The sequence below is a fragment of the Aythya ferina genome (assembly GCF_964211825.1).
Source record: "Aythya ferina genome assembly, chromosome: 11".
NCBI lineage: Eukaryota > Metazoa > Chordata > Aves > Anseriformes > Anatidae > Aythya > Aythya ferina.
The window spans coordinates 9,873,453-9,892,976 of NC_140307.1; the positions used below are offsets into that span (position 1 = coordinate 9,873,453).

The 19,524-nt window shown below is 40.4% G+C and overlaps 1 protein-coding gene and 1 long non-coding RNA gene across 3 annotated transcripts in view; one reads left to right on the top strand and one right to left on the bottom strand.

The window, feature by feature from the left end:
* Positions 1-19,524, bottom strand: part of SH3GL3 (SH3 domain containing GRB2 like 3, endophilin A3) — a 52,987-nt gene that overhangs the window by 5,640 nt on the left and 27,823 nt on the right. For both annotated transcript variants that reach the window (XM_084532103.1, XM_084532104.1), the window contains exons 2-8: positions 11,374-11,442; positions 10,128-10,200; positions 8,561-8,704; positions 7,331-7,464; positions 5,771-5,929; positions 2,569-2,672; positions 1,196-1,323 (exon numbers count right to left, since the gene is read on the bottom strand). In XM_084532103.1, the coding sequence (XP_084388229.1) occupies positions 1,196-1,323; positions 2,569-2,672; positions 5,771-5,929; positions 7,331-7,464; positions 8,561-8,704; positions 10,128-10,200; positions 11,374-11,442 (811 nt within the window). The remainder of the gene's footprint in view (positions 1-1,195; positions 1,324-2,568; positions 2,673-5,770; positions 5,930-7,330; positions 7,465-8,560; positions 8,705-10,127; positions 10,201-11,373; positions 11,443-19,524) is intronic.
* Positions 12,509-14,894, top strand: LOC311442644. The gene is made up of 3 exons (XR_014696787.1): positions 12,509-12,672; positions 12,791-12,944; positions 13,142-14,894. It is a non-coding gene; the product is annotated as an uncharacterized lncRNA (long non-coding RNA).

The following is a 19,524-nucleotide window of genomic DNA, read 5'->3' on the forward strand; positions in this document are numbered from 1 at the left end:
GGTGGATTTATGCTGCCAATCTATTGCAATCCCCTTCACTATGGATTGTGTAATAGCCTTATTTTATACCAGAGTGCAAGAAAATTAAATACTCAAGAAGGAACATGAAGTTACAGCTCTAAGCTTTATTCTTTCACCTTTAGTCCTCTTCTTTCTCTCACAATAACCTTTAAAAAGAAGAAAGACTGGAAGGAAGAGGAAACCAGAAAGTTAAAAACAAGAAGAAAAAAAAAGAAAAAAAAAAAGAAAAAGAAAAAGGCTTCAGAAAAAGATCCTAGATCTCATGCCAAATAGAGAAGGAAACTTTAGGCTCACTGCCTCCTCTCTATTTTCCTTACAAATAATGTTTATGGAAAAAAACTGGCTTTTTCATGCTCTTTTCTTTGCATATTATTGTCTTTTCTGTTTTGTTATTGGTCTCTCATCACTCGCTGTAGGCAAAGGAGATAAGGAAAAAAAGTATTCATGAGATGAAGGAAAGTATGAGATGAGAAAAAGTTATTTCAGTGAGTAGTAACCTTAGTAATTATTACCATTCCCACAACTTTCAAGGGCTTTCATCAGTTGTTCTTTTTTATTATTTTTGTGTGTGTGTGTGTGTGTGTGTGGGTGTGGGTGGAATCGGGATCTAACCACAAGAAGGGATCCTACTCCCACAGTAATGGGTACCTGAGAACTTTGGTTCAAAAATGCACGCACTTTGGCATGTATTTTAGGGCCGTTAAAATAAAATATATTAATAAAAAATAAAATAAAATTAGTAAGGCTGGGAGCGATCTTTCTGAATTTTACGTGGTTAATAGTCAAGATCCTGTGCTGATCTTTTATGGTCTAGTAGACTGTGGAGAGAAATTAGCATCTGGAGATGTTCCATACAGTGATGTAACACACCCACCTTAGGCATCTGTCTTTTCAAGACATGAACTGCTTTCTGCAACTGACTCCCTCTCTCTCCTCCCACCCTCAGTGGCAATACAGAGAACCTAAAAGACCAAGGAGAATGCCACACCTAAATTTCAGATGGTGAAAGATCACTGAGAGGAAACCTGCTTCACAATTCCATTTCCAAATCTGGGAAACAAATGGGAGGCAAATACATGGATACTGATGCCTCATGAATCTATCATTCTCGTAGTACAAGCAACAATCTGGTAAAACACCCACCAACACATTAATTCTGTGGCCACAGGCTTACCTGATGATTTTATGGAAGAGCTATATGCAATCCCATTGTGCTGCTGATTATCACCAATTTCCAGGGTTGCAGTTATTACAGGCTTTGGCTTAAATTCACGTTTAGGCCGACTAGATGCTACATTTATTCTAGAACACAGAGAAGAGCAGCAAGAGATTTACTTGAAGGAACAAATACTTATGGAGTTTCCATCTAGGGTCTGTGCTTTTGCATTTGAAAAGTGGGAAAAAACCCTCCTGCTGTGTTTTTGTTTATTTTAATATGTTTTATTTTGTGGTGTGTTCCCCCTCCCCCCCCCCCGAGGGAGAGGGACATATGTATTATTTGCTTAAAACTGTTCAATTCTAATGCAATATTTGAATTTCAGCAATCCTTATTTTATTTAATGCTGTGGTCTTGCTGACAGAGGCATAAAGCTTAACAGCCTGAGTCTGAGAAGTGCTGAGCATCCACAGCTGCCACTAAGTTCAGCAGAAGTTCCAGGAATGAGCTATCTGGAAAGCTCTACTGTACATGACATATGCAGAAACCCAGCCAGGACAGAGGCCCAGGGACTGCATCTCAAACAGTGCCTTTTTTATTACAAAAAAACGGGAAACAACCATTTGGTCAGCAAAACCATCTTAGTACCTCTTCCTGTATGCACATGTGGCCCAGCTGAGAACTCCTCATCTCACTGGCCTTCTGGCTCTTGGGGCAGGGTACACAGGCACAGCTGCTCCTGTGTGATACTCACAGCCACCACATCAACCCAAATAAAAATCCCCACAGAGTTATCCAGACTCTGTGACTGTAATGTTAGGCTACACTACAGTGGCCCGCAAGTCATTTTGGTCTCCTGTTTTCTGTTTGTTCTCAGGGTGACGTACACCAAATTAATGACAGCAGCGTGTTTTTTTTTTTTTTTTTAGTAGGACACGAAGTATCTGGGCCTTTCACAAGTACATTCACCACAGTCATGTTCCTAGCCAGCTGGCAATTCCTTTACTTTGCTGCAGAGTTTTGTTATACCCCGTAATCTCAGTGAAAATATGCCAACTTCTCAGCAGTCTCCCAAACACAGTTCAGAAAGTATGCAAGTTTAAGTAAACCTACAAACAAATGGAGGCTGTCCTGATTAACCTCCGCAGATGTGAGCGAGGGATTCTGCACACAGTCAAAGCTTTCTGGGCAGATCTTGCGGTACATTAAAGGCTCACAGTGCAGCAAGAAGTTGCCAGGTGGCAGTGGTTTAAAGCAATGAAGTCCAGTAAAGCACACCAAGAGCACATCTGTGAGGTGGTGCTACAAGATCTGTTGCTTCAGCGACGTTTCACATTCATGAACCTGAGCTGCAAAAGAGGTTCAACATTTTCTCATGGGTTCAGCCTTACCGGTTTTGCAGCTTGCTCTGCAGATCCTCCAAAATTTCTGTGGATTGTTTATGGTAATCTAGCGCTGCTTCTACAAACACAGCCAACTGGCTAACTTGTTCTACCTGAAATATAGAGAGGAAAATAGTTTTAAGGAGCCTGCAGTACATTCAGCTTAAAGATAAACAAACACTTCATTCAAAACAGACCTGGTATCTCAAAAGACAATGATACTTTGTGGGACTATTGAAAAAGAGCATATGTGATTCTATCAAAGAAATTGCCAGTTGGAACCTGAACAAAACTGAGGTGCAACTTCTAGTTCACTAACTCAGGGCTGGGTCCTTGAGTCATTTCCTTTCACAATGTGCAAATCCCTTTTGCTTTCAACTTCCAAGCCAGCTGTCTGTCAACACCAGAGCCTGAAACAGTTAGAGGACATAACCCCTTAGCAGGTGAAAGTGGGGCTTTTCTAATCAGCAATGTTAGGAGAAATTACATTGTGACAACTGTTGTGACTCAGCCCCATTAGCGTTTATTAGTGATGTTTACAAACTGCAGTTCTGAAATTGTGTGGAGTTATCTCACTAGATGGCAGCATTTTATAAACCAATAAATGAAACATGATTTACCTACTATTACCCAAACCTACTTGGATTGAAGAAATATCAGCCAATCACTCAAAAACATGAATGCTGGGGTAAAGGGAGGATGTGAAAGAGAAAAAAAGAAGAAAAAAAAAACAAAAACAAAAACAAAACAAAACAACAAAAAAAACTTTTATTCACGAGGTAGCAAATAATCTCATTCCCATTACCATAACACAAACTAAAAAATTCAATCTGTATGTTGATCTGTGATGGAACATTACCAAATATTTATTTGTCCTCTTCCTTTAAGACCTCATTAAGAAGACAGAACCCAAGAAGTCTGACATGTTCCCATTCCACCGTGTCTTCAGACATTGGATCACAAGAAGGTGTCTGAGTAAACTTTCTGCAAATGTTTTATGGACCCATGGTAATTTTATGCTATACTTCATCTGCTTTTACTCAGTTAAAAAGATTATTAGAAATTCTTCTGGGATTCCAAGAGAGCCAAACATTGTCACATAGCATACAGAAATGAAACACACAGAACCAAATTAACAGCTGATACAATTCCATCAAAGTCAAGAGAGAGTAATGTAAACCAGCTGAGGATAATGCACAATGTGCCTGGGGTTTGGATGGAGTGGTCAGAGAAAATGGATAGACAAGGAATGTCCAGACAAGATGAGTAAGAGCCAGGAAGAATATGGAACTGGGGATTAGGAGAAGAAAGAGAGAGAGACTGGGAAGGAGCCAGGGAGACCTGAGGGACTAAAAGCCACTTAGCTAGAGGAGCCTGAGACTGGCTGAGTGGGAAAGGCAGGAAGATGGATCTGATAAGAAGTGCATAGAAAAGTGTCTGTGTGGGAGGTCTGGAACTAGCTGTGCAAAAAAAAAAAAAAAAAAAGAGAAAGAGATGTGGATCAGGACTGAGTCTGGGTGAGGCACCTGGCAAGATGGCTGGGGACCAGAGCATTGAGAAAAGAGATTGCAGGGCAAGAAGGCCAAGAAAGGGAGACATGTGGGGAATTGGGAAGGATAGGAAGGAAGTGACTGCAATTACTATCTATGTAAATCTGGTGAGAAAGACTCGGCTTAGACAAGAAGGCTGTAATGAGAAGTTTGAGGACAGGAGAGAAATTGGGTCAGCATGGCAAATGGAAGGGAAACAGCACAGTTTTCTTTAAACAGAAACAATAGAAAGAGGGTATGGAGAAAGACATCTAAGGGACAACCACTTCACCTCCCTCCCAAAGGCAGAATCAGTTATACTAGTCAGTTGTTCCTGATCTTGTGGCTTAGGTAAGTCACTATTTCATACGCTGCTTCATCTTTGCTTTGGTGCTTTGGCTAATGATAAATGTCTGAAACATTTCTCAGCTGCTTATGCAAAGAAGAACTATAAAATGCATACACCACAGCTGGCCAATTGGTAGAGTCTACCATGGAACAGCGTGCTGAAATTGTTGATAGAAGATGTTATTTTTTTGCAGCCTTAATATAACTTGTGCTGGTATAACAGCAAGGGGTTATGGACTTATGCACTGCTGTAATGAATGTGTCCTGCTCACAAGCAGTTTAGGAGCTACTGGCTAGTTTATAGCTGGCCATTACACAGGTAGTCAGAGACAGAAGTTGTCTGCAGGTAAATGGTCCCACTTAACAGCTCCACCTTTCTGCAGTTTGCTCCCAGAAGACAGCACATTTCTTGCTTTTTAAGCATGGTTTCTGTGATAACGTATCGACAGAAGAGAAAGTTTTGGAATAGACCCTGTCTTCCTATTTCTGTTTTAACTTGACTGGGGCTAATACGGTCTAACAGAGAAATCTCTGCAAAACCAAGTAATTTCTTTTGTCTTTCATATTCCAGATAATAAAACAAACAAAAAACCTGACACCCACTCATAAGAAAGAAACTAATATTGTGTGTCCTACTTACAGATAGCAAAATGTCCTTTTAAGCACCCTTCCATCTCTCTTTTCATATAATTCTATGACTATATGGGATAGCACATCCTGCTATTCTGCTGTATAAGCACTGAAGAAAGGATTATCACAAAACACCACAGCTGCTCATTTTTAAGACATAATTTCATGGTGGACCTCGAATCTGAGCCAATGTCCAAGTACTTGAGCATAACCCACATAAGCTCTATGCAGTAATATTTACAGCCAAGCTATAGTTGTGATTTTTAGAGCCAAAATTATCCAGATCCTTCAAAGCAGCAGCAAAGTTTTGTGTGTTAAGTGAGCTGCTCCTGCACTCAGTGCTCTTAGCACTGGGTACATATCTCTTGCTCATGTTTTAAGCAGCTGGTCTGTGACTGGCTTCTCCTTCCCCCTGATCTCCCTGTATTCTGCTCTCAGGCAGTTCATTGCTCATAGATAATAAAGCTACATGAGACGTCTGTGTCAACCTTGTCTGAGCAATTGTATCTCCAGAAGACCTTGCTGAATTCTTGAGTACTCCCATGCACTGCTGTTCATAACGTTCCTCTCAGAGACAAGGAAAAAAGTACATTCTCTGCCTTCAGTCCCTGTTGCCTGTGAAGGATGGGTCAAACTTTATCCAACCCCACACACATTTCCCACCTGGATATACTGCAGCAAACAAAAAAGCAGGACAGACTTACATCATTTTCTAAGAAATTGAACATGCTTCTTTCAGCTAGTTCCTTTGACTCTTCAAATTTTTCTACTGCTTGCTTAACTTCTTCATCTGGTATCTTTCCAAGACGTTTCTTTTTATAATCATAATCCAAACGACGACCTTCTAGTTTCTTCAAATGATGCTAAATAAGACAGAACATTTAGGTGGAGGTCCAAATGGGACAGGCCCATACAAACACATAGTGATTTAAGGAAGTTTCAGTTGGATGCAATTACAGGGATATGCAGAATCAAAAGAAATGCCAAGCTCAGAGATTATCCAGTCCATCCCTTTGATCTAAGAAAGCATCAGGTACGTCTGGGACTGCATACGTGAATTAAATTTTAAGTTGTGTAGACTTTAAATAGTCATCTGGTAGGACCTGGGGAACTGGCTACCTTGATTTGGTAATCTTAGGCACCTAGATCATGGGATGGAGTTTATTAAATGTGCAACACCTAACATTGGATCCTGCTTCTAATTTAGAAAATCCAAAAGTGCCCCGTGTTCTATACTTAAATTAATTTTACCTCTTGAATTATATGCAATATGACAGCCAACAGTCATTTTCCCTTCTCATTCCGTAAGCAGTATTCCAACAAATCTTATGTTCTTGCTTTCTTTGTTAGGTGTCAACCTGACACTTCTAACTGACATCACTATACAAGCTTTTCTGTTGCCAAAAATCATGGGATTGACAGACTTACAGAACGGACTCAAAGTGACAGTACAAAATGCTCATTAAAGCTAACATAAAACAATTTCTTTTTATCAGTGGAGAAGAATGACAACTGAAAACAATTCTGTATCATAGGAGACAGCTATAGACATCAAGGCATTATTACTAGCTTTTTGCTCTGCTTTCTACATACATGTAAATAAATAAAACAACTTTCTTTTCTGCATTTCATCAGGGAATTAACTTGCTTATTACCCAAGTCTATTGGAATCAGACTCAGACAGAGACTGCCTGGCTTTCTTTTGAATTGTCATTTTGTAAACAAAAGCACTGAAAAACCTGACTTTAAAGGTTAAAATATGTTCCTCAGCATCTTATATTTTTCCCATAGTGGAATATGGCACTCAACATTTTAAGACACTTTTGAGATCATTCTGTGATTGCCCTGAATAGCTTTCTTCAACAATCAAATTCCGCCTCTACAATAAACAGCCTTAGGCTGACAGAGAGAGGTGGCAAGACGGGATAATCAGTCACAGTAAATCGCGGCCCACTCACATGATCAGAACAATTAATAAAAAATGTCAGTTAAAATAAAGGAACAGAAAAATACAGAGAACAATTTTCTTCACTATCCTTCTTGCACTGAATATACAGGCAATATGGCAAACTGAGCAAGTTAGACAATGGAGGGAAATAGCCAGACATTGTTTCTAAGCAGATTTCATCACTATTTTGCTAGAAACAGAAGCTTAAATGCAGTGAAGTTTATTTGCTTTTTTGCTTCCATAAAAAACACTCAGAGAATTGGTGTTTGATTGACTTTGATTATTGATAAATGAAGCTTTACCCTGGAAAACTTACCCCAATCTCTTTTAAATCTTTGTCCTGCAATAACTGTAGAGGATCAATGAAATTTTGTTTGACATTAATATCAAGTGAGTCCTTCACTTCTGCCATTTGCTTCATGCTTTCACCAGCATCCAGTAGTGCAAGGCCTATGGTAAAGAATATGCTACTTATATCTCAATATATGTAAAACAAAAAATGTGTCTTATGATACAGCTCTTTCAAGTAGGTATCTTTGTATCTGCTGTAGGATGTTGAAAAGTAAAAAAAAAAAAAATAATGTAAATTATGCACTTGATTTTCTCCTACAGAAAATTAGAACTGGGATATTTTGCTCTACAGTATATTCTGCAGCATCAACATCTTCCCCTATACAGCACCTCCTTGGGTTTTTTTGAGTCCTAGGCCTACATAGCTGTTACTACTTAGAGAATGGCCTTTGTGTGTGGAACTGCAGATCTTAACAACAGGGCAGAAAGAAGTCAGCCAGTTCTGAATTTGGCTTCTGCACACAGTCCTAGCCCAAGCCAGAGCCCTGTAGCCCTAGTCTGTGTTCTTTCCCAAATATGGGACTCTCCTTTTCTCATGTACATTTCTTGTAGTTTCCCTCTTAATCCCAGCTGTATCAAAAAACACCCACTGAGTAGCTCTGTGACAGTTCTTCAAGTTTATTCCAGTCAAGCCCACACATTGTGCATGCTCAGCAAGCAATGCCTCTGTCAAGGTTTTGGCCGTGAAGTTTCAGCATATTTTCAGAGGAAATAGGTAATATTTGATTTACCAAAGAATTGTAGCATGGCCAAGCTGGAGTGGATCTTCACAAAAACAAGAAAATGCATATCTGAGAAGCATTGCTCCAAAGCACAAAGATGCCAAAAGCACCCACAGTTCCTCCACCCCCCCCCAAGATTTTTTTCCATTAATTTAACTCTTGGATATAGGGTAACCATTTTTATCTAAAGGTTAAAAAAAAATGTATTGCATCAAAGGATCTAAATGATTTACCTTTGGCAAGTCAGAAACTAAAATGTTTAGAGACAGCAATAGTAACAATCTAACATCTAAAATCAAACAGAGGCAGACAAATATGTAGAAGCAATGTATATTATTATATCAATCATCCCCTAATCACTGTACTTAGCTTTCCCTCTTACCTGGATCAGCTATTTACATAGTTTTTCACTGAGTAATATTCTGTGAAGAGCTTTATACTGAAATATTCTCAAAGGAGGTACACAAACTCACCAAACATAGAATCATCGCCAAGCTCTCTGCCATACCGTATCATGCAGTCTCCTAGGAGTCCTTCTGTCTGAGGGTAGCCTGTGGTTTTAACTTGTCCCCTGATCTTTGACATAGTGTTCAGCATTCCCAGCTTGGCCCTGTATGCTAATAAGGACATGAACAACAACAAAAAAGACAGATTTTTTTTTAATTAATATAAAGCAATAAATTATTTAACAAACAACCTCATGAAGCAAGTCACTAAGTTAGCCTGTAGACCCGTAAGCTTTTAGTTGTCAGTACTTCATAGTCAATGCTGAAGTAAGATTCCATGCAACAGTATGGGTCACATGAAACTGTTTTATTCCCAGCTGAGTGGGCATCATCTCTCCAGGCAGTTATATAGTGGGAGTGCTTATCGCCTTCTGCTGATATTCACCAATATTCACATTCCCTTGGGTATTTTTCTTTGTGGATTCCTCTATTAAAAGCACTGCAGAAAGCAAACAAAATGGATACAAGCACAGACGAAGCCATTTTAATGCTCTTGTTTGTGAGAGCTTTACAGAACTTTTTTCTTGCTTCCACTATTCAAGACAGTAAGACTTTATTCTGCAGAAAGGCTGTGTAAATAAAAATTAGTAACTTATTGCTAGCCTGCACATATCATGACAAAACCATGCAATTCTTGGAATGTTTTTCTAATCTACTCCTTACCATTACTTCTCAACAACGTCTTCAACACAGTGATAGCCATGGGTAGGGTATTCCTAAGGAATGTGGACCATGGTGACCAGCTGCATCTTGAACACCCTAGCTGGGCCTTGGTAAAGGGTTGAATACTACCATCGTTTTGTAGACACAACCCATTTAATGCTTCTTCTGTAGACATTAACAACCTATTAAACTTATCCAGGGACATGCATCTCATAAGGCACCCAGAATTGTTTGAAATTAAGACTCTCTCTGAAGTCATCGGTGTAGCTACTAAACATAAATTCAGTCAGACAGTTGTCAAAAAAATAAAGGTCCTTCCAGCAGCTGGTTTGGACAGTCCATCAAGCTCTTAACAGCTAATCTTTGTGACCAACTGTAAATGTAAACATGTACCCTTTCTAGTTTCTTAAACTAAAATTTGAGAAGCTTCTATTAACTGACTACCCAAAATCCACTGAGACCTTGAGCACATGAGTTAAATTCAACAGTCTTTTATATCTCTGCTAAAAAATTGCTGGCATTCTCTTTACTTGAGGGATCCATATCCCACTCCAGGAAATCCAGCATAAATAACACAGGTGCTGTATTGCCATCCCAGGCCATCCAAGACACGTCATGCACGCACAACCTGTATGTATGAGCCCAGTAAGACCAACATCGTGTGTTGTGAGCTGCATTGCAGGTCAGACTTGCTGCATGTAAACTTTATAGTTCCATTGTACAGTACAGTTCATTGTACGCACCGCTGAGGGTCTCTAGACATCCAGAAGCCTCACAATAATGACCGAATTAGCTTTTATCCACCTAGGATGAATTTCTGAGTAACAAGATAGTGTTTAGCAAAATCTGACACCTACTTTCTCTACCCTACCTGGATTTGGCTGAAGATACTCTGTGGATTTTGACAGAAGCTCTGCTACAGCTTTATTAGTAACATCAATTTTCTGAAAAAGAAAAGTAACCAAAAGTTAGCAAAAATCAAGCCTATTACTAGAAAGTTTATATTTTGATTAGATATAATATACTATTCTAGCTGATTATGAAAAATTATTTAAAATAAAGCAAATATGGTAGATTAAAATAAACAGTCACGCCACAGTTGTGACGAGATTGTACCAAAATAAATTTGCAGTTAGCACACAGAAGGAGAAAAAGTTCGTATCAAAATGTGGGGACCTACTTATCTCTCAAGCTCATAAGTCTCAAATGCTGCTTATGCATTCTAGGCTACACTTTTCCTGACTGCTTTTCTCCACAGGTGAAAAAGATTTAAAATATCCCAGCTCACAGTCTTGGGGTCAGGGACACTTAAAGCAGCGGTTTGCACTGTCTTCCTGTTTAATAGTTTCTAAAATGCTATAAAAATCACATTTCTGGGTTGTTTCTCTTTTTCTACCTCTGGGTCTGCATATTACTTTTCCTCTTACAATGCAGAGAAAGGAAATAATTGTTCTGAAGCCAAAGAAACTGAAACCTAGAAGCCTGTTTAGATCATAAATCCTAAATATGCACGTTGGAAAAAAAAACAACTCACACAAGATTTTTTCTTCAATCTGCCAACAATAAAAGCTGTGACCTAGGTCCACTATGTACATTAAAATATATTGAAAAGACAATGGTGATAAAAAGCACTTAAAAGCTCAGAAAGGAGAAAGTGACATTAATGCAGTTTGATTTGAAACACCCACCACGAATAAGTCGATAGCAAACATCTCTATTTCCACAACAATTCATATTAATTCCTGACTATGGATTTAATCTAAAAAATAGAATTCAGAATTATGAGAATTTTTTCTCTCTCACTAATTTCCCACATAGACAGAGGAGAGAGACACGTCTCTCTTGGTGCTTTACGCCAGCCTTGGAGGAGCTTCCCTTCACTGTCAAGAGGTGTCCTCTTGAGCTTCCTCTGCTCAGACAGCCTTTCTGCATGTCTCTTCTCCCCTGACTGAGCTGACAAGAATCAAGGATAAATTTGCACTTATTCTTACATATTTATGTTTTGAATTAAGTATTTCCCTCATGTAAATCTATAATACCATTCTAGCATCTGAAATGTGAAAGACTTTTGATTTTGCAACAGCTTAGTGTTGAAAAGCTTATATTGCTTTCCTTACCCTTTCCATCTCTTGAAATTCTTCATCTAATTTTGTTCCTTCAGCTCCACTTATTTTTTCACTGAACAACTGTAAAGACAAATTTAATAACAATTAAAAAAAATGCATCATTATTTTTAGAGAACAAATATCTCTGAGAGTCACAAGAATTCACCCCAGATTAGAAAATATGCAACAATTGTGCAGGAAAAGAGTAACCTTCCTTTTGGAAATGAAACGCTCATTTCAATAGAAACAGAGATGTGAATTTACAGCTGAAGTCACTGAAGTGACTTCTCATGCTTTAACAGTTTGTACCCTAAAGGCACAACCAACACCGCTTATTTCAGGCAGAGTGACCAGAGTCTGACTGCAGGTGAATCCAGAGTAATGCTTTCAGGGATATTTCTCCAGCTCTGGACATCTAAGTGCCATTAAGCCCACAGATACAGCTCCCATTCCTGCTGGTGGCAATTACACGCCATGCAGATCTGTGGAAGGAACCAACTCGGGAAAGATGTAGCACTGTGACCACCTGTGTGACCGAGCATCCTTATGACACTGAAAACAAAAACGCTACACATTCTTTGGAAACTCTGAGCAATGGTTTGAAATCAAGGATTTCAGTAAACCTTCTTAAGACAGTTATAATGTTATCCACCTCTTGCATAAAAACTCCAGGCCATCAGACCTGAGTCTGGTCCTCAGTAAATCATGGCTAAGCATAAACGGTCTAGCAGCTCTCAGCTGGCTGCTTCTTGCAACGTACGGCACCTGCACTGCAACAGAATGAAAAAACAGGCAGATCCTTACCCAGCGCGACACAGCCTTTTAAAGCATTACGCCACTATGAGACAAGCCATTTAACACACGTTAAACAAACATCAAACAAATTCCTATTTTTGCAGGAATTATGCTGGTAGACATTTCTCTGCTTTAATGGACTCTTAGCACTGAATCTGTAACAGCGTGATGTGAAACCCAGGCCTGGCTCATCGACTGCTGGCATTCCCCAAACCTGCCCCCAGTAAAGTGTTTTGTTCATCCTCAGCACCTTCTAAAAGAGAATTTATTTCCCTGAATTAAAAGGGCCTCGGAGACTTGCATAATCTGAAAATGGGTCATGACTCTTTGCAGCGCAGTGCTTCCCTCTTCTCAGCCGCAGCCTGCACAGCACAGGTGTGCGGGGAGCCTGCTGCTGCCTCGCCAAAAAGCAGCAATGAGCTGATGAAGCAGGGCTGGGAGCTCAGCGGCAGCTGACCTTGCACCAATATCACTGCTACCACACAGCCAAAGGAATATACCTGCTTAAGGGAAAAGGTGAGTTCAAAGAGCCGTGCTACTAATTACTTCTATTGGCTTTACAGTAAGACTCACAGTTTTTGTGCTTGGTTTTTCCTAGCAGCCTAAAAACTTCAGGAGATTCTCTCTTTTCCAGAGCACTGATAAAACAGGCACAAAAGTAGATCAGAGATGAGGCAGCTCAGGCACCAGAGAGCTGTGGCAGTCAGCACCTTCCCACCATCAGATGTCACCGCAGAGGAGAGACCCGAGGCCACACAGGGAGGGGGACACTGCCTGCGCCTCCACAGGTAGGTCTCAGGAGTCCTTGGGCAGGGATGGAGAAAGGAGCTGTTGCAGAAAGGGGCTTTTACAGAATGTGAAAAGCTGCCTATCAGAAACCATGCAACTTCTTTATTCTGGCAGTTTGTCTCTTTTCTGTGTAATGGTAATTCCTGAAACAATCAGTGCTATTTTCCACAGCCTCACACATGTTTTCCTTCTCTAGCAGGCACTGAACAGATCCGTGGCTTCCTGAGCCCTTGCACGGTGATCCCCTTCAGAAGGCTGAGTGCAGCGGGGGATTTATCCTTCTTAGGCTGAAGTTGTAAAATCCACATTCAGCATCTACCCATAACTGTCTCATTACAAATAATCCATTTACGTGTTGGCAGAGGATAAATGCAGTGAGGTAACATGATTGCTCGACTGTGAAAGCATAATTAATAATAAATTACTGCGCCAAATGGCTGTAACAATGAAATGTCCCGCCCTTGGAGAGAATGGAGCTGAACATTTCAACAAGAAGCAGGGTGGACAGGTAGAAAGTTCACTCACTAATGATAATGCCAGGGATTTAAAAGAAAAAAATAAAAAAGAAAAAAAAAAAAAAGAGAGAAAAGAAAACCACCCAGCAATTCCACTGACTCATTGGAAGACTGACAAAGACTGAAGAATGCAGTTTCTCATCTGCTGCACTGCAAGGTGATATGTTCTCAATAAAAGCCTTAAGGCATCTCCATTTATCCGCTGGCATCCCTTAGCTCTCCCTGGCTTACCATTGGCTATACACGGTCACGCACACCTCCCTGGATTAGCAGTCCAAAACTTAGGCTTGATGCTGTTTTTGCCAGGAGTGCAGGGGCTGATCCAAGGTGTTTCCACCCAGCTGGCAGGGCTGTGTTCCCCTCCCAGCTCTGGCAGACGTGCCAGCACCAGGCTGCAGCCTGCTCACCCTCCCTGCACATTCATCTGCTCAAATACTGCCGTTCACCTTTAGTTTTGGTTTCTCTTCTGCAATGATGCAAAACTCCTCACTGTGTTTTAAACAGGTAACATTTGGTGCCGCTCACCAAGGGAGAAACTGTCTGCAGCAGCCCTGAGTCACTCCTTGTGCGGTGACCACTGGGCTTGCTGAAGCAGCAGGGAATGAGGAAAGCATCAGGGTTGGATCCAAGGTCACGGGACAACGGAGGTTTCTATGTACCAGCTCTCAGAGAGCAAAAGACACTCTGTATCTACCATTTGTGGAGAGTAATGGAAAAATTGAATTAGCGGTTTGGATGATGGGACAGAGTGCACTCCCAGAGCCTGTGGAAGACATCAGCCTGGTGTCTACGTTCACATTAGAAGAGATCAGAACCTGGAGGGCCTTTCCAACTCACCCAACTGATTCTAAATCTGCATTTACAGTCTGTGGGAATGCAACTGCACAGAGCCAGCCACAGGATCCACAGGCATAGTTTCATACACTCACCGAAAGCTACCTAAATAATGCACAACAAAATCAATGAGCAAGAGGACTCACTAGAAGAAAAATGTTTGTTCACACACAAACTTTCATGACCCTGCAGTTTCTAACCAAGCAGACAGTTCCAGTGATAATTAATCTGAGCTCTCGTTTCCTTTTAAAAGGAGAATGAGGACCTCAGTGCTCACGGAGATATGGTAGACTGATTCCTTACAGTTCATAAACTGTTCTGAGCTTCTGACAGTAAAAATTGGTATAAAATTCTAATGGTTATCATTAAATTTTACCATGACGACTTATTTCATATTGGTATAACCAGGATCTGCTTTACTATTCTCACGTTTAGACACAACAGCTTTTGTTCTGATCACAGCGAATTTAGGAGTTATAAAACTAGTACTGCCACTCTTCCAATTAAAAGTCACAGAACACCAAATTAATCAGTGCAAATGGATGCATAAAGGAGACAACTGCTGAGTTTTAATTCTCTATCTGCTGAGCATCATTTACATGCATTATATCAAGCAGCAAAATGCTTTGATCTTAAATAGAAGCCTGCCCAGCTACAGGGCTGTGTAATTACAAGGCAGCGTCTATCGGTGTTTGTGAGTCAGCTAATCAAAGGCGAAACTGCTGCCGTCACACAGAGCCCAAACTCCGTGGGAGCCTCGAATTGTTTGCATGGGAAGAACGCTGATCTTCATCTCCGGACCAGGCAGCCAGGTGCCACGGTGCTGAGTCTTCCACTACACAGGGACAGAACCAAAATGTTGGGCCTCTGAAACATCCAGTTCACACCGCGGGGCCACCACTTCCTTACTGCTCCAGTGCTAGGCCCGAAGCTAAAGCCATTTAGCAGAGCTAATTGAGGTTCCTCCAGATCACTATTTATACCCAGGAACAGCTCCCCACCTGCAAATCCATAAAGTTTTCTTCCTCTCAGGTGTCTGTGTAAACTCCCTCCATCACATTTGACTTGTTAAGAGTCAGTGAGGTTGGAGTAAAACAAAGCTACCCTTAAACAAGAACACAAAGCCAGTTTCAAATCTCCCATTTTACTACCACCTCTCCTTTGCAGCTACATGCAATACCTGCCATGCCACAGTTCATGACAGACCTTGCACGCTCAGTATGACAGAAGAGAAAACCTTTTTGCATAAAGAAACACAGCAGTTTGTACACAAATGCTCTTGGTTGCAGCTTCTTGCTAGATCCTACTGTTCTTTGGAATAATGGAAAACTGAAACAGGACAGGCTCACAGTGGAACTTTCTAGGAAGACAAATCTGGGAGAAAAAAAAAAGTTTTTGAAAGAGACCATTTCAGCTATAGTGATTTCTATTTAAGCTCTCTGTATATCCAACTATTGTTCAACATGCAAATTGCAATTTTATTACACAGTCTTAAAAACCTGCAAATATTTATCTTCTGAGGAATTTATATTCCAAGAAATTCTCTGAAAAAACATTTTTTCCATAAACATAATATCCAGATTGTTCTCACACCTGTTCTTTGTTACTTTAATTTCTTTCCAGTAATTTAATTTTCTTTTGATTTGTTCTGTTGTAACGAAGCAAGAGCAGAGCACACAAACTATCTGCAGTTTAAACTAAAGCCTATGCCTCAAGAAAACTCTGAACTAAAAAGGCCTCAAGCCTCCATATAATTTTTCAGTACTTTTATCTGAAGTATGTTAAGATTTATACCTCTTATTGCACAGGAATGGCGCACTACTTTGCCCTCAGATGGGTTGTGAAAACAGGCTTCAGAAGAACGCTGTCTTTTTCCAGTGCTTTGTATATCACATCCACTAAATGTGAATTACAATTCCTTTTCATATTTCACTAAGGAAGGTTACTGAGCACCAGAAACTGCCAAAAATATCCCAGACCAACAGAGAGCTGATAAAAATCTCAAAACAATTACCCTATTTTTTATACATCCACTGGGTATTTTGTAACACAAGTTAATACGATTCTTGCCGGCCAATACCTGCGCACAGACTCTGACCTTCTTTTTCACTTGCTTTGCCTTTCTTTTGCAACAGATGATTGAACCATTGTAGCTTTTTTGTTCTTGAGCTCCACTTGTTTCAACAGTAGCTGAGTAAGTCCTTAATTAGCCAGCAAAACTCCCTTGTATGTAACTGGCCAAGAACTCATCTAGTGCTATTTAATGACCAAATGAAAGATATCTTATGCTGTTAAAGACTGAGAGCTTTTATTGACCCTTCACCACGTAACAGCATTTATTTTGTTCTGAACGAGTATCTGTTGAAATTATCTGTTGAAACTTTAATGGGATGGAAAATTCCTTCATTTGTCATAAATATGCATGCTATCAAACCCAGGAGGCAAAACCTAGATTTTAAGGGGAGAAAAAAAAAAATCTTTTAACTAAAAAGCCCAAAGCTATGAAAATATTCCCTCTAAAAACAGAAAGAAGCAATCAATTGGGAAAACTAATAGATTCATCCCAAAGTTAATACACAGAAAGCCAGGAAATAATGTAACTACCCTGCTTCAGCTCCCACAGAAACCTATCGCTGGGCCAAGCTGCACAAATACATTAAGGCGTATCTTCACGTACCGTGCTTGGTGCAAAACATTGCATTCCAGCACGGTTAATGCATAATAGTTAACGCTTCTCTTAAAGCATTAAACCCTTTGGTTATTGCCCTCCAGCCATGTAATCGTTTTGTTTGGAGTTAAGTCCTTACGCGCAGAAGATGTAATGCAATGCGACGACACTAACGGCTTTCTGAGGAATTATTATTTTTTTAATTACATGCCTGTCATAAGCAATGTGAAGAAAAAGATGGCTGGCAAGGTGTCTTCTGGCTGAGGCTGTGCTTCCTTGCAGTGTTCAGCCTCCTGAGAGGAGAGAGATTTTTATTTTTGTCCTTTTCCAGAATGCTCTTTCAGATTAGAGAAGCAAGGTGCTGGTCTGTCTTCCAGCCCAAAGGGGTTGGTTGGCTACATGACGTACTCAGGGCTACAGGAGTGGTATAAAATCTCCCTGAATTCATCAACGCTTGCACGTGGATGTTTAAGGAATTGAGGCTAACAGACCATATGCAATTATAAAACGTCCTATACTATTTTTGAATTTATATGGGACATTAACATTGATTAAAAATTATAATCACATTACAGACACAAAGATTAAAAGAGCATTCTGGCAGTACCTACTGCAGAGGACGTTGTTATATGAATGCAGGGGGAAAGACAAAAAAAAAAAAAAGAGTTAGATACAGCCAGATGTTGCTCTTGCAGCTCCCTGCCCTTCACAAGGAGTTGAACCAGAACTTCAGAAGATCACACCCATGGCCACAGGAGTTCACGTCCTAGCATTTCACCAAATCTCTCTACTCCCAGATATTTCAAGTAGAAATAAAAATGCATCAACTATAGTACGTGCCTGTACTTCAAATTCAGCCCACGACTGTGTTCACAGCCTTGAATAAAGGAAGGGCATGTCTTACACCCAAGCTTCCCTTAGGGATTTGTGGTGGATCCACTAGCAAAGCCTGTCTCAGCAGAGAACAAGAATCACAGTACCCAAGAGAGCTCTGTTTGGCTGGGTTTTGCTTGTTTGTTTTAAATATGAGGGATTTAAAATTGTGCTACGTTTGAGGCCTGATAAGATGCATTTCTTTAAATGTTCTTAAATATTCCCTAATTTTAAAAAACTTAATACAACTTATAAAAATTAAAAATAAGACCTGAGCTCCACTTCATTTTCAAAGCACAATCTTTTGTAGGAAATTCCATTTTGTACTAAAAACAAACAAACAAAAACTTCAAACCCAAAGCAAATAAACAAAACAAAACCCCACCACCCAGGCTCCCTATAAGGACACCAAAAATCCCAAGGGCCGGTTTCCCAAGCAAAACATACCGTCTCGTGGAGATCTCTGAATCACACACACAAAGTTAAACAAATGAACAAAAGTACTGGCAACACTTTTTGTATACATGAGGAACGTTCTTATCCCCACTAATATTTATGAACCGCTGATTTCATTATTTGTAACTTCTCACACAAACAGGTCCAACAGGGTCACAATAGATTATTTTTACAAAGGCAGATGAACTGAGGTATAAAAGAATAAGACAAATAAAGAAGAATAGAAGAGAAATATGTTTGCAATATGACTCGCTGGGGAAGCAGGGACCTGAGGGTGTCCCCACGTGCAGCCTTTCTGCATGGTGATACTCTGGTGCAACATGAAGTCAGTTGCAAACATGTCACATTTTAGAGGCTGCCTGTAGACACAATTACTGTTAAGCCTTCACTCTAAAAGGGTGCCAACCTTTCACAGCAGAGCGTGACCCAAAGTGTCAAGAAAACCCAGCCAGGGGATCAGCTGAGACCACTGCAGCCAGCCCTACAGCTGCCAGTATCACCAGGAATGGACCCAGCCCATCAAAACCCCGTGAGCTCCATCAAGACAAAACGACCCGGTCCCATCACAGAACGAGGATTCACCCGGGTGGCTGTAGGCAACGTCGAGCCACCGCAGCTGAGCTGCAACAGCAGAGCTCTGGCAGAGGTGCAGAAGAGGCAGCACAGTTTTATTTAGAAAGGAAGCTCAAATCGTGTGAGCCATGGATTCTGGGATCAAGAAAGCCCTTGCAAGTATTGGTTCCTACAGAAACATTTTAGCAATGACATCAAATTACACGCACCTCAGAGATAATCTAAGACGTCTCTTCCAGCAACTTACCAGCTGCTCGGTGCGAGGTTCTGCTATAAAACTAACAGTGCTAGGGACTCGTAACCACACAGGTAAGAATTCCCACTGATTTCAATTCTTCTACATACAGTTCTTCTACCCCACTTAGTGGGATCTCTCCTAATTTAAATCAATTCACGTGAGTAAGGCTTGCTGAAGACACCTAGGTACATGTCCAAATGTATTTAATCAAACTAAAAGCTTTGCTTTGGCAACCCCTCTGAAGAAGGAAAACACTCGGAGCTCAAGCATGACATGAATGAGGTTTCTGGTTGATGAGTGCCGCCTTTTCTTCAGGAAGGACATACATGATGAAAAAAAAAAAAAAAAGATGAGAATGTGAAGAGTGCAATTAGCTGAACAAGCTGTCAGATTTTGCATAGTCAAAACAAAAGATTCTGCCA